This window comes from Somniosus microcephalus, unplaced genomic scaffold, assembly GCF_052327205.1.
Source record: "Somniosus microcephalus isolate GS21.2 unplaced genomic scaffold, FLI_Smic_1.0 unresolved_chr1, whole genome shotgun sequence".
Lineage (NCBI taxonomy): Eukaryota > Metazoa > Chordata > Chondrichthyes > Squaliformes > Somniosidae > Somniosus > Somniosus microcephalus.
This window is the reverse complement of record NW_028225179.1, coordinates 121,739,212-121,752,643: the sequence shown is the minus strand read 5'-3', so window position 1 is coordinate 121,752,643 and position 13,432 is coordinate 121,739,212. Positions and strand designations below refer to the sequence as shown.

The 13,432-nt window shown below is 46.6% G+C and overlaps 1 protein-coding gene across 1 annotated transcript; it reads right to left on the bottom strand.

Annotated features, from left to right (window-relative positions):
* Window positions 1-245: 245 nt before the first annotated feature.
* On the bottom strand, window positions 246-1,108 carry LOC147095776 (uncharacterized). Its single transcript, XM_085974007.1, has one exon. It carries the CDS (start codon window positions 1,106-1,108, stop codon window positions 278-280), a length of 831 nt encoding a protein of 276 aa, XP_085830133.1. The 3' UTR covers window positions 246-277.
* Window positions 1,109-13,432: the final 12,324 nt, after the last annotated feature.

Below are 13,432 nucleotides of genomic sequence, written 5' to 3'. Positions count from 1 at the left end.
CCGTAAGGGATTTTCTACATTATGTCAAGGGCCAATGGGGATCCTTGTCTGCTGTGTATTCCTCTCAAGATGAAGAATGGAGAAAGGTTGTGAAGTCGCCGTGGCGTGTTTCACAACAACAGCAGAACTACCGTCTCCTTGCAAATAAGGGAAGTGGGACAACTGGTGATGTGGTGGGATGAGAAAGAACGTGCAGAACCTGCCTCAGCCAAATTGATCAAGCAACAACAAGCTGGATACCGGGAAATAGGGTTTATTTTATGTGCAGTTACTTTCATTACTTGCATAATTTAAGAATGAGAATAAACGGGTATTTCACCATATTTTTCACCTCCTCCCGGAATCTCCTCTGGGTCAACGCATAAATGCAGGTGTTTGTGCAGGAGCTCAAATAATTCAACAGAAGGGTGATTTTAATCGCCATATAAAGCGAGTTTGAACCAGTGAATGTAATTGTCTCCGTGACACTGACAGAAAAGTGTATTACAGTAACTGGCGCCGCCAACACCATAAAGCTCCCCGAGATCGTGAAGAGGAGAATGATGGATGTTCTTCGGTCCTTCATCTCGGGATCACTGCTGCTCTCCCCAGCGTTGCGGCTCTTCAGGGCTCTGCGAGCTCTACTGGCCACTAAGTTGTGCCTGGCAGTGAGAGAGTTCAACAGTAACATCGCAGGGTATGGAAGTAATGGGGAAGCTAAGGTGCTAATCCACTTGTAAGCTATCCATCTCGGCAAAGAGACATATCCCGTTACTGTACGACAGCCCCACTCTATATCCCCAACAACATAGTAGGGCTCATAACGGAAATAAACGGGAATATGCATCAAAAAGCTGAGCACACACACCGCAGTTAGAACCGCAGTGGCAATTCTTTCGGTGCAAAATTTTACTTTTACTTTCTGACAACAAATGGCTATGAAGTGGTCAAAGGTGAACGACAGTGTGGACCAGACAGAGAGTTGGCTACTAACTACTTGTATAAAGGCACTAAGACGACACGCTATGGTGTAGCTCAAGAATGATTGCAGGAAATGAAACCGAAAGATGCTTGCCACGCTTGCATTGAAGAGACAGACCATGAGATCTGCTATTGCCATAGCCGCCATGTAACGAGTGATTCCTTTGTAGAGGCCGCACTTTCCCCGGGACAGGATCACAACTGGCATCAGGTTCGCTGCAAACAATGGAAAATGAAAACAGAGGAATCAAAGAAAATCACACCCGCTCGGAATTGCGTATTTTTCGACTTTATTCACTTATGGGATCTGGGCGTCACTGGCAAGGCCAGCATTTATTGCTCATTCCTTATTGCCCTTGAGAAGGTGGTGGTGAGCCGCCTTCTTGAACTGCTGCAGTCCATGTGGTGAAGGTACTCCCACAGTGTTGTTAGGTAGGGCATTCTAGGATTTTGACCCAGCGACAATGAAGGATCGGCGATATACTTCTAAGTCAGGATGGTAGAAACCTAGAAACACAGAAAGAAACAGAGAAAAATAGCAGCAGGAGTCAGCCATTCGGCCCTCGAGCCTGCTCCGCCATTCAATATAATCATGGCTGATAATCTATCCCAGTACCATATTCCCGCTCTCTCCCCATACTACTTGATTCTTTAAATGGCCTGTGACTTGGAGGGGAATTTGGAGGTGGTGGTGTTCCCATGTGCCTGCTGCCCTTGTCTTTCTAGGTGGAAGAGGTCGCGGGTTCGGGAGGAGCTGTCGAAGAAGCCTTGGCGAGTTGCTGCAGTGCATCTTGTAGATGGTACACACTGCAGCCATGGTGCACTGCTGTTGGAGGGAGTGAATGATTATGGTGGTGGATGGAGTGCCAATCAAACGGGCTGCTTTGTCCTGGATTGTGTCCAATCGTAAGACCGAAGGCATGTTACTGAAACCGATCCCTCCCAGGCTCTCCCTGGGTGCGTTTCTGAGTCAACAAGAACCAAAAATAAAGACAGAAAATGCTGGTAATACTCAGCAGATCAGACAGCATCTGTGGAGAGAGAAACAGAGTTAAGGTTTCAGGTCGATGACCCTTCGTCAGAACCAAGTTCACTCGCTGCGCTCTGCTCATTTAACTGGCCTCAGTCGAGAGAAAAAACCATGAGTGCAGCTTAAAAGTTGCTGGAAATTGGCCCGCTCATTTATCACACATGATTTGAGTGACAGCTTCAAGATTTGTTCAATGATCTTTTGGGAGACCCATTACTGATCAGAAGCCTTTTCATTGTGTTAAGGTAGAGAACACCATTGATTAAAATAGACACTAAGCCACTTCTTTGATTTCAAATTCAGACACAGAATGTGTAATTTTAACCTAAGGATCGATTGGAGAGCAGGTGTTGTAGCCCATCGACTTCAATGAAGAGTACAATCGGCCGGGGAGTAAGACCAGCGTTGCACCCGCTCCCGTCTGTTTCCCCAAGGCCGGGTTATGTTAAAGTTGCCCACAAAGTCAATTCACAGCGTGAGAAAAGTTTAGTGAGTCAGGGGAAACAAAATCTTGGGAGAGAGGCACGACATGCGTGTCCACATCTGTAAAAGAAAAAAGACAGGTTAAAGTTTCGCATGGTGGGCCCAGGCGTCTTAGATCTGATCATCACTCTTAGTCCAGGCAACAGATTGCAAGGCGTCTCACAAAGGAGAAAACTCGCTTTCAGGGATATCTCGATTAACACCAACGTTGTCATTTTAAAGCAAATGAGGAAAAGTGAGAGATTTTATTCAATAAATTGCGACCATTAATTGGCAAAGCAAGGAACGAAGACACGGAGACAAACCACACATGGAGAAAGCAGCAATACATTCAAATGACGGTCCACTTAATATATACTTACCGGGAACACCAAAAATTACAAGAATGGGATAGCAAATCACTGATTCGTCGAGAACGGCGGAGCGTCCCATTTCCTGCATGAACCAGAGAATCGTGGAAGCCAATTTCTGGGTATGGCCACCAAGACACTGCATCGAAACGGTCGCTCTTTTATACACGAGCCAGTCCCCCTGGGGACACCGTGCTCTAACATAAGGGCTCGCGTTAGCTACAGGCCTTCGAACAAACACATTACAACATATATTTTTTCCATATCAATGGTTAAATTGCACTCAACGATTACTTGATTCAAGCAAAACAAAATCCGGGGCAGCACTGGGCACCGGGGGTAACGAATCCCACACCCAGTCTCTCAATCTGTTATACGCTGCCGCATCTTGGTGACACGGTGCTTTGATTCATTCTCCAAAGGCTCCACCACTTCAGTTATAAAATTAAAATGTGAAATAAAGGAGAAGGGAGAATAAAATATGACCCCGTCCGTTAGCACGACAGAGTTAAAGTGTACATGTTAACCAAAACATAACCTGAGAGTGATAGAGCAAATCGCATTGATTTCATGTGGGAAAATATCGAAGCTGGGAGGGGAAGTTAAACAAAATGGGTCTTCAATCACCCGGCTACATCTTTCATTCATGTGCAAGAGCCATAAAGGAGCCATAAGCCAAGCACCCCAGCCACCCGCCCCTTCAACCACCGTCTGCCCCACCTATGACCGAGACTGTAGGTCCCGCACTGGACACATCAGTCATCAGTCACCTGAGAACTCATTTTTAGTGTGGAAGTAAGTCATCCTGGTTCCGCGGGACTGCCTAAGAAGAAGAGACCAGCGGAGCATGGTCGACCATTGAACGAGCATTGGGCACCGTCATACCTGAATGGTTATTTGATCAATATTTTTTTTAATGCTCTGTACCAAAATGCTAATAATCTGATCTATCACACCCTCACCTTCACCAGTGATGCCGGAGATGCCATTACACCCATTAATCTCTCTCTTAGATTTGGACTTATCTGGTGGTCCACTTGTTTCGTGATTCAACGCCATAACTGGTTGGGTCGGAGAGGTATTGGCTTCTGCTCTCCTCTGACAAAACTGCTCACTATTCCAGGATCGTACAGGAGTCCAGTATTACACCTGTCTTCCCTTCTCCACTGTAAAGCATCTTATTAAACGCCTTTCCCCCGATCCCTGCAGCCTTAATTCCAATAACAAGAGCATGGAGCTCATGGACTTCTCTGTGATGAAGATTGAGCCCATTTGTTCAGCTGCCTCTGTCGCTTCCCTCGCTTCCCCTGGCCCACCAAGCCAAACTTCCCCCAAGGCTCCGCCCTGCCTAGCCCTGAACTCGCAGCTCTCTCCAGTTTCTCCTTGTCTTGCCTCATGACCGCTCCGAGTTCATCTTATCTATGAGACCCAACACCTGCTCCCTCGATCCTATTACCAACAAACTGCTGACCGCCCAACTTCCCTTCCTGGCTGCCGTGTTAGCGGATATTGTTAACGGCTCTCTCTCCGCAGATACTGGCCCCTTTTCCCACAAATCTGCCAGCATCATCCCCAGCCTCGAAAAAAAACCTTTGAACCCTCTGTCCTTACAAACTACTGCACCATCTCTGATCTCCTTTCCTCTCCAAAATCCTTGAAAGTGTTGTCACCTCCCAACTCAAGATGGGCCGAAATGGCCTCCATCAGAGCTTTAAATTTTTATAATTCTATGACTCTTCCCACGCCTGCAGCATTAGCTTTGAGTCCACCAATATCTTTGGCCCCTCCTATTTCTCAGGTACAGGCTGCCCCTCAGCGACATCATCTGAAAAACTCCTCTGCTTCCAAATGTCTGCCAATGACAACCAGTTCTGCCTCACCACCACCTCTCTAGATCTCTCCACTACCTCTGATCTGTCACGCTGCATTCCGACATCCGGTACTGGATGAGCAAAAATTTCCTCCAATTAAATAACGGGAACACTGAGGTCATTGTCTTCAGTCCCCGCCACAATCTCTGTTCCCCAGACATTGACCCCATCTCTCTCCCTAGCATCTGTCTGAGGCTCAACCACTCTTGGTGTCATATTTGAGCCTGAGCACAACTTCTGACACCCATATCCCGTCCATCACCAAGACCGCCTACTTCCACCTCGGTAACATCACCCGTTCCGTCCCTGCCTCAGCTCATCCGCTGTTGAAACCCTCATCCAGGCATTTTTTTAACTTCCAGGCAGGACCATTCCAATGCTCTCCTTGCTGGACTCCCATCCTGCACCCTACATAAATTGAGCTCATCCAAAGCTCTGCAGCCTGCATCATGTCCCGCACTATGTCCCGTTCACCCATCACGCTTGTGAACGATTACATAAATTGGCTTCAGGTCTGGCAATGCCTCGCTTGTAAAATTCACTTCTTTGTTTTCAAATCCCTCTCTGGCCTCGCCTCTCCCTACCTCTGTAACGTCTTCCAGCACGATAGCCCCCCGAGATCTCTTTCCCCCTCCAGTTCAGGCCCCTTGAGCATCCCTGATTTCCAGCACCCCTTCATTGGCAGCAGTGACTTCATCTGTCTGGGCCCGAAGATCTGGAATACCCTCCCTAAACAGAGAGTATGAAAAAATGGATCTTTTTTGGGGTGGCAGGTGGTGACTAGTGGGTTATCGCAGGGATCAGTTCTTGGGCCCCAGCTATTCACAATATATATCAATGATTTGGATGCGGGAACCAAATGTAATATTTCCAAGTTTGCTGACAGCATGAGTTGTGAGGAGGATGCAAAGAGGCTTCAAGGCAATTTAGACAAGTTGAGTGAGTGGGCAAATACATGGCGGATGCGGTATAATGTGGATAAATGTGAAGTTATCCACTTTGGTAGAAAAAACAGAAAGGCAGAGGTAATTTAAATGATGATAGATTTGAAAATGTAGATTTAGAGAAGGACCTGGATGTTGTTGTACACCAGTCACTGAAAGCCAACATGCAGGTGCAGCAAGCAATTAGGAAGGCAAATGATATGTTGGCCTTCATTGCATTAGAATTTGAGTACTGGAGCAAGGGTGTCTTACTACAGTTATACAGGGCCTTGGTGAGACCACACCTTTAGTACTGTGTGCAGTTTTGGTATACTTACCTAAGAAAGATTATACTTGCCATAGAGGGAGTGGAGCGAAGGTTCAGCAGACAGTTTCCTCGGATGGCAGGCCTGTCGTATGAGGAAATATTGGGTCTACTAGGCCAGTATTGACTAGAGTTTAGAAGAATGAGAGGGGATCTCATTGAAACGTATAAAATTTGATGGGTCTAGGCAGACTGGATGCAGGGAGGATTTTTCTCCTGGCTGGGGGTCTAGAACGAGGGGTCACGGTCTCAGGATACGGGGTAGGACATTTAGGACTGAGATGAGGAGAACTTTCTTCACTCAGAGGGTGGTGAACCTATGGAATTCTCTACCCCAGAAGGCTGTGGAGGCCAAGCACTGAGTAGATTTAAGATGGAGATAGATAGATTTCTAGACACAAAAGGCATCAAGGGGTATGGGGAGAAAGCCGGAATATGGTATTGAGATAAAGGATCAGCCATGATCATATTGAATGGCAGAGCAGGCTCGAAGGGCCGAATGCTCTACTCTTGCTCCTATTTTTCTATGTCTCTATGTTTCTAAACCTCTCCGCCTCTCCACATCTCTCTCTCTCTTCCTTTAAGATGCTCATTAAAACCGACTTCTTTAAAAAGCTTTTCAAAACGTGTCCTAATGTCTCCTTATGTGGTTCGGTGTCAAATTTTCTTTGACGGTCACTACTCTGAAGCACCTTGGGAGGTTTTACTACATTAAAGATGCAATATAAATGTAAGTTGACGTGCAAAGTAAATCAAACAAACTGCACTGATCCCATGCCTACATTGGGATTCAAAACAACAAACAGGAGGGGAGCAACATCAAACTAACCAGTGCATCTTTTTGGTCAATGACCAGATTAAATACGGACCGGAAATTTGAGAATTATAATGCAGTATTCAGCATTCCGAAAATACTGGAAAATTGTGCTCGAGAGTTGACATTAATTACCTACACACGAAGTAAATAGCTCACTGCTTCATAAGAGGTTTCTGCAATTGACTGAATGGGGAGAGGGGGGATTGGAGAATACTTTCCGTGTTGAACTATTTCTGCTTTGCCTTTGCTTTATTTACTCTGCCTTGTTCATTCTCAGTGTCGGTATGTTTCTGATTCTTTCCTCGTGGATTTATTTCAATTTCTCTGGAGGAACTGGAGGAGCGGGGGTTAAACTGCAGCCATTCCATTTTCAGCTCTTGTTTTTTGTCCAGTTCCAGTTTGAAGTTTGTCTTGTGTTAGAACGTAAGAACATAAGAAATAGGAGCAGGAGTAGGTCATGGGTGATCATCCACCTCAACTCCATTCACTCGCCCAATCGCCATATCCCTTGATGCCCTTACTAGTCAGAAATCCATCGACTTCTGTTTTGAATATAGCCAATGACTGAGCCTCCACAGCACTCTGGGGTAGAGAGTTCCAAAGATTCACCACCCTCTGTGTGAAGAAATGTCTTCTCATCTCAGTCCTGAATGGCCTACCCTTTATCCTGAGGCTGTGGCCCCTCGATCTCATCTCCACAGCCAAGGGAAACATTCTCCCAGCATCCACCCTATCAAGCCCTGTAATAATTTTGTCTGCTTCAATGAGATACCCTCTCATTTTTCTGAATTCAAGAAAATACAGTCCTAGTTTGTTCAATCTCTTCTCATACGACAGTCCCGCCATCCCAGGAATCAATCTCGTGAACCTTTGTTGCACTCTCTCCATGGCAAGTATATCCTTCCTTAGGTAAGGAGACCAACATTGCACACCATACTCCAGGTGCGGTCTCACCTGTACTCTTAATCCTGGACTCAAATCCTCTGTAATGAAGGCCAGAATACCACTTGCCTTCCTAATGGTTTGCTGCATCTGCACATTCACTTTCAGTGACTCATGTACAAGGACACCCAGGTCCATTTGTGCATTGGCATTTCCCAAACCGTTCACCATTTACGAAATACTCTGCCTTTCTGTTTCTCTACCAAAGTGGATAACTTCACATTTAACCTCATTATTTTCCATCTGCCATGTTCTCGCCCACTCACTGAGCATGTCGAGATCCCTTTGAAGCCTCTTCACATCCTCTTCGCAATTGACACTGCCACCTAGCTTACTGTCATCAGCAAATTTGGAAATTTTACCTTTAGTCCCCTCATCCAAATCATTGATATAGATTGTGAATAGCTCGGGCCCAAGCACCGATCCTTGTGGTACCCCACTTGTCACAGCCTGCCATCCTGAAAATGTCCCGTTTATCCCTGCTCTTTGTTTTCTGTCTGTCAACCAATTCTCAATCCATGCTAGTATATGACCCTCAATTGCATGTGCCCTAATTTTGTTCACCAACCTTTTGTGTGGAACATTATTGAAGGCCTTCTGAAAATCCAGATACACCACATTTACCGGTACCCCTTTGTCTATTCCACTGGTTACTTCCTCATAGAACTCCAATAGGATTGGCAAACAGGATTTCCCATTCATAAATCCATGTTGACTCTGCCCAATCTTACTATTAGTTTCTAAGTGCCCAGTTATAGCATCCTTTATAATAGATTCCAGCATTTTCCCAACTACAGGTCTGTAGTTCCCCGCTTTCCCTCATTATTCTGGATAATTTTCGCTGTACCACTCCAAGGCCAATATATCCTTCGTGGGGTGTGGCACCAGGAATGAGCGCAATACACCAGGCAGTGTCTAACCAGAGCTCTCTAGTGGAATTTTTTTGAGGATATAACTGGTAAAATAGATAAGGGAGAATCAGTGGATGTGGTGTATTTGTTCTTTCAGAAGGCTTTCAATATGGTCCCACATAACAGATTAGCGTGTCAATTTAAGGCACATGGGATTGGGGGCAAGGTATTGACTTGGATAGAGCACTGGTTGGCAGACAGAAAGCAAAGATTTGGAATAAACGGGTCTTTTTCCGAGTGGCAGGCAATGACTAGTGTGGTACCGCAGGGATCAGTCCTTGGACCCCAGCTATTCACAATATGTATTAATGATCTGGAAAAGGGAACAAGATGTAATATCTCCAAATTTGCAGATGACATAAACCTGGGTGTGCGTGTGTGCTGTGAGGAGGATGCTGAGAAACTCGAGGATGATTGGGACAGGTTGGGTGATTGGGTAAAAGCATGGCAGATGCAATATAACGTGGATTAATGTGAGGTTATCCACTTTGGTGGCAAACACAGGAGGGCAGATTATTATTGAATGGCAATAGATTGGGAGAAGGGTAAGTGCAACGAGACCTGGGTGTCCATGTGCACCAGTCGCTGAAGGTAAGCATGCAGGTGCAGCAGGCGGTTAAGAAGGCAAATGGCATGTTGGCCTTCATAGCGAGAGGGTTTGAGTACAGGAGCAAGGATGTCTTGCTGCAGTTATACAGGGCCTTGGTGAGATCACATCTTGAGTATTATGTGAAGTTTTGGTCGCCTTATCTGAAGAAGAATGTTCTTGCCATGGAAGGAGTTCAGCGAACATTCACCAGGCTGATACCTGGGATGGTAGGAATGACGTACGAGGAGAGATTGGGTCGATTGGGCTTTTACTCGCTGGAGTTTAGATGAATGAGAGGTGATCTCATTGAAACTTATAAAATTCTGACAGGACTGGATAGACTAGATGCAGGAAGGATGTTCCCAATGGTCAGGGAGTCCAGAACCAGGGGTCACAGTCTAAGGATGAGGGATTGGCCATTTAGGACAGAAATGAGGAGGAATTTCTTCACCGAGAGAGTGGTAAACCTGTGGAATTCTCTACCACAGAAGGCAGTGGAGGCCAATACATTAAATATATTCAAGAAGGAGTTGGATATATTTCTTAAGGCTAAAGGGATCAAGGGGTATGGGGAGAAAGCAGGGACCGGGTACTGAATTTGGATGATCAGCCATGATTGCATTTAATGGCGGAGCAGGCTCGAGGGGCCGAATGGCCGACTCCTGCTCCTATCTTCTATGTATCTATGTTTCTATGTTTCTACAGGTGTAACCTAACTTTGCCACTTTGTGTTCCAGCCCTCTTGGGATAAAGATCGACATTCCATTGGGATTTTAAATTAGTTTTTAAGAACATAAGAAAAAGGAGCAGGAATAGGCCATTTAGCCCTTCGAGCCTGTTCCGCCATTCAATAAGATCATGGCTGATCTTCTTCCTCATCTCCACTTGTAAGGGGAGCATCTTTTAACTGGTTTATGGTAATTTACCTGGCCAGCAGCCTTTTGCTGCTGCACTCTAAACCAATTTACAAACAGCGGTTTCGAATCGCTATCCCTCCTTCAGTTCTGAGTGGAGGAAATTATAATTAATGATATTAAAACGGACAAGTGGTTTGGATGAGAGAAACAAGTTTTATTACCTAAATAAACTACAATCAAAAGAATAATCTATACCACACGAACACAGTAATTAAAGTAAAACTGTATAACAGGGGGTTGCAGATGGCGAAAACGAGGGATACAATGGCTACAATATTACTTAAACAATCTTAGCAATTCTCTTAAATCACCACCCCAAACTCCTGCTAGGTTGCCTTGCCGAGGAGTCAGAACACCCTGCTCACCTGTGGTCCAGCGAAGTAAAGAGCGAGATAGCTTCTCAGCAGCTATCTTTATACCTGGTGAGGTCCTGCCGTTCTGCCCTGCAAGGGCTGTGTGCAAAATTCTCCACCCAAAGGGTCCAATACACAAGACAAAGCTGTGATTGGCTAACTCAGAGTGGTTAGACTGGGTTAATGTGTCTTCCGGAGATCCCTGGGCTGAAACAAAAGGGAAATACACCTGCTCTATTGTCCAGTGCTGGGTGATTTAAAAACCTATTCAATTCTTAAACGGATCCCATTCAAGATACAAAAGTCTCTTCTGCAGTTTAGATGTATCCACTCGATATACAAACAAATGCTAATCGCATTCAATTGCTTTGTAAACAAAGCATTGCCCTTTGTCTTCGGCCATGTGGTGACAGCCATTTTTATCCCTGGAAATTTAAAAGCACAACGCCCAGGCATTCTTTAATCAAAAAAAAAATTAATCTTCAGAACTGTAAATTATTACGAATTCTTACAGTCCGCCCTTGGATACTTCCAGCTTGCTTATCGTATCCTCTTGAAGAAATGAGCAATGATTCCTGACCCCTCACAAACAACCATCCCCTGTATTTACGTAATAGCTATCTGCCACTGATCCCCAACCCGTCTATTCCCCTTAAATTCAAGAAAAACAAAACCATGTTATGGTAGGCATCTTACAGATACTTCCATTTTCAATAAGGTGTATCATACCCCTACACGCTTCTAAAATTATGCAGTGTAAACCAAATTTACAATCACTTTTTTACATCATAAATTATTACAAAATGTTGCAATCTTAGTTACACAATGTACTCAAAATGATCCCAAGCACAGAGAGGGTACTACGCCTCTGCTCAACTTGGAGTTGTCACAAACAGGTCCCAAGCACGGAGAGGATCCTACGCCTATGCTCATCTTGGGGCTGCAACGCAAAATACAAAAAATAATTAAACAACATGCTTAAATGAACCCCGACCATCACGTGCCGATGATGGGTCGCGAAATTCGAGTGTGTATTGCTCCTCCCACTCGGGCAGTAAAAGTACCTTCCACCCCCCTTTAATCATCTTAAACTTTAAAACAGGCAGAATGGATTTACAGACCAGCCTGCTCCACCAGCCCCGAGCCGTTCCCTTGTCCCTTTGTGGAGGCGGGGTACCACTCATGTTTAAAATAAATCTTAGCACAGACCGAGACCGGGGAGCATGGGATCTCGACTCACAGTCTTTCCCCCTCCCGTCTTCCCTCGAATGACTGCAGAAAGATGATGGGTGCCTTTGTGGCGGCTCTCCCTGGCCCCACACAAGCTTGGATCCCAGATCCGGCCACCCACTCATCCTCCCCAGCCACACTTACACTAACTTTGCCCGTGGGCCCCCAGGTGAGTTCCTCCCTTCCCCGAACGCACCCACGTGACTGTTGGTTCTCCCCCTCCTCTATACGATCTTTCCCGGGCCATCACCACCCACCCCCGAGGAACGTGTCCCTATCACAAGGCGCCCGCACTTCCCCATCGTGACTCCTCAACAGCGAGGTCTCCCGCAAGTGAACTTCGGTCAGGATGGGGCTGGGTTGGGGGCCGTGCCCCACCCAGCTGGGGCCATCTCCGCCCCGTAGGAGGAGTAGGCAAATTCCTCCGGACACTATCTGGTTTTTCCCAAAGATCGCTGCGGGGTCTCCTGGATTCGTCCGGTGGCGAGGTGATCCCCAACATTCTGTCTCCATATCTTCATTCGGTGCCCAGCTCGGGCTGGGTGAACAGGGCTGCTTCATTTTTCAATCTCCTGCAAAAATTTAAAAGGACACGCAGCCAGGTCTCACTGACCTGCTGCCTTAGGTGGTGACATGGTCGGGTCCCTCGACCTCGGACCAAAATGCAAACATTTGGCACACATGTAAACTTAAACTCTTTAAACTTAAACTTAAACCTAGTTATGTCAACAAAACTTCAAATACACCTTAATAGCACGCTATGCAGATAGCTACAATACAAATGCCGCCCGTCTCCGGACGGCCAGGCTAATCTCTGGCACCGTCGCAGATTGCTGCTGGCTGCAGCAAAGCTGGACTGCCTCCTGTCTCTGGTCCCTCGCAGCTTATGGCTGTTGAGTGGGGGCCTCTGCTCTCTGGCTTCTCCCTGGCTTGGGAGTCCGCCCTACTCCACTGTAAAGTGGTGGACTATGCTTTCTTAGGCTGGGGCACCCGCTGAGACCTTCTGAGGAGTGTCTCTATGGGGGAAACTTTGGCTGGCGCACCGTGAGCTTGGGTCACAGCCCCAGCTGGCTGGGAACCTTCTCCCCCATGTCCAAATTGCCCGCACTGTTTAATGTACCTGGCAGCCTGCCGGTGCAAATCTCTCTCTGGGTTTGTCTGCTCTTCCCTGCCCACTCCTGTGCTGGGGGCAGGTATACTCTCACCACCCGCTGCTGGTGGCTGGAAATTTTCCTCCCCATGTTTAAATCTTGGTGTTCGCTCCCTCCCTGTGGCTCCTGCAAGAGGGGTTGCTATTCCTGCCCCCCCAGTGTCCCACATCATGGGGGGGACCATTCTAGAAGCTGGCTGAGAAGCTGGTCCCTTTAAACAGGCCACAGTGCCTGTCTTTACAGGCGGTGAACTTGAACTTGCATGGACAGCAAACTCATGCTCCCTCACCCAGGTGGCTTTAACTGGGGAATTTTGGACCAGCCTTTTTTCTGGGGTCAAAACTATCCTCTGTGTGCCTCCATTGTCCCGGATTTTTGCTACTGGACCTGCTCTACAGGGGTCCCAGAACTCTCCTTCCCTGTTCCCTGGCTTAATCAGCTTACTCTGAACATGAATGGCTCCTCCCCCCACACAAGCCACAGTGCTTGCCTGTGAACTCGAACTTGCTGTGGGCTGAGGACACCTATTCTCAGGCTCACTACTCACGGGCGGAACGTACCTCCGTTGTTTGAGGGGGTA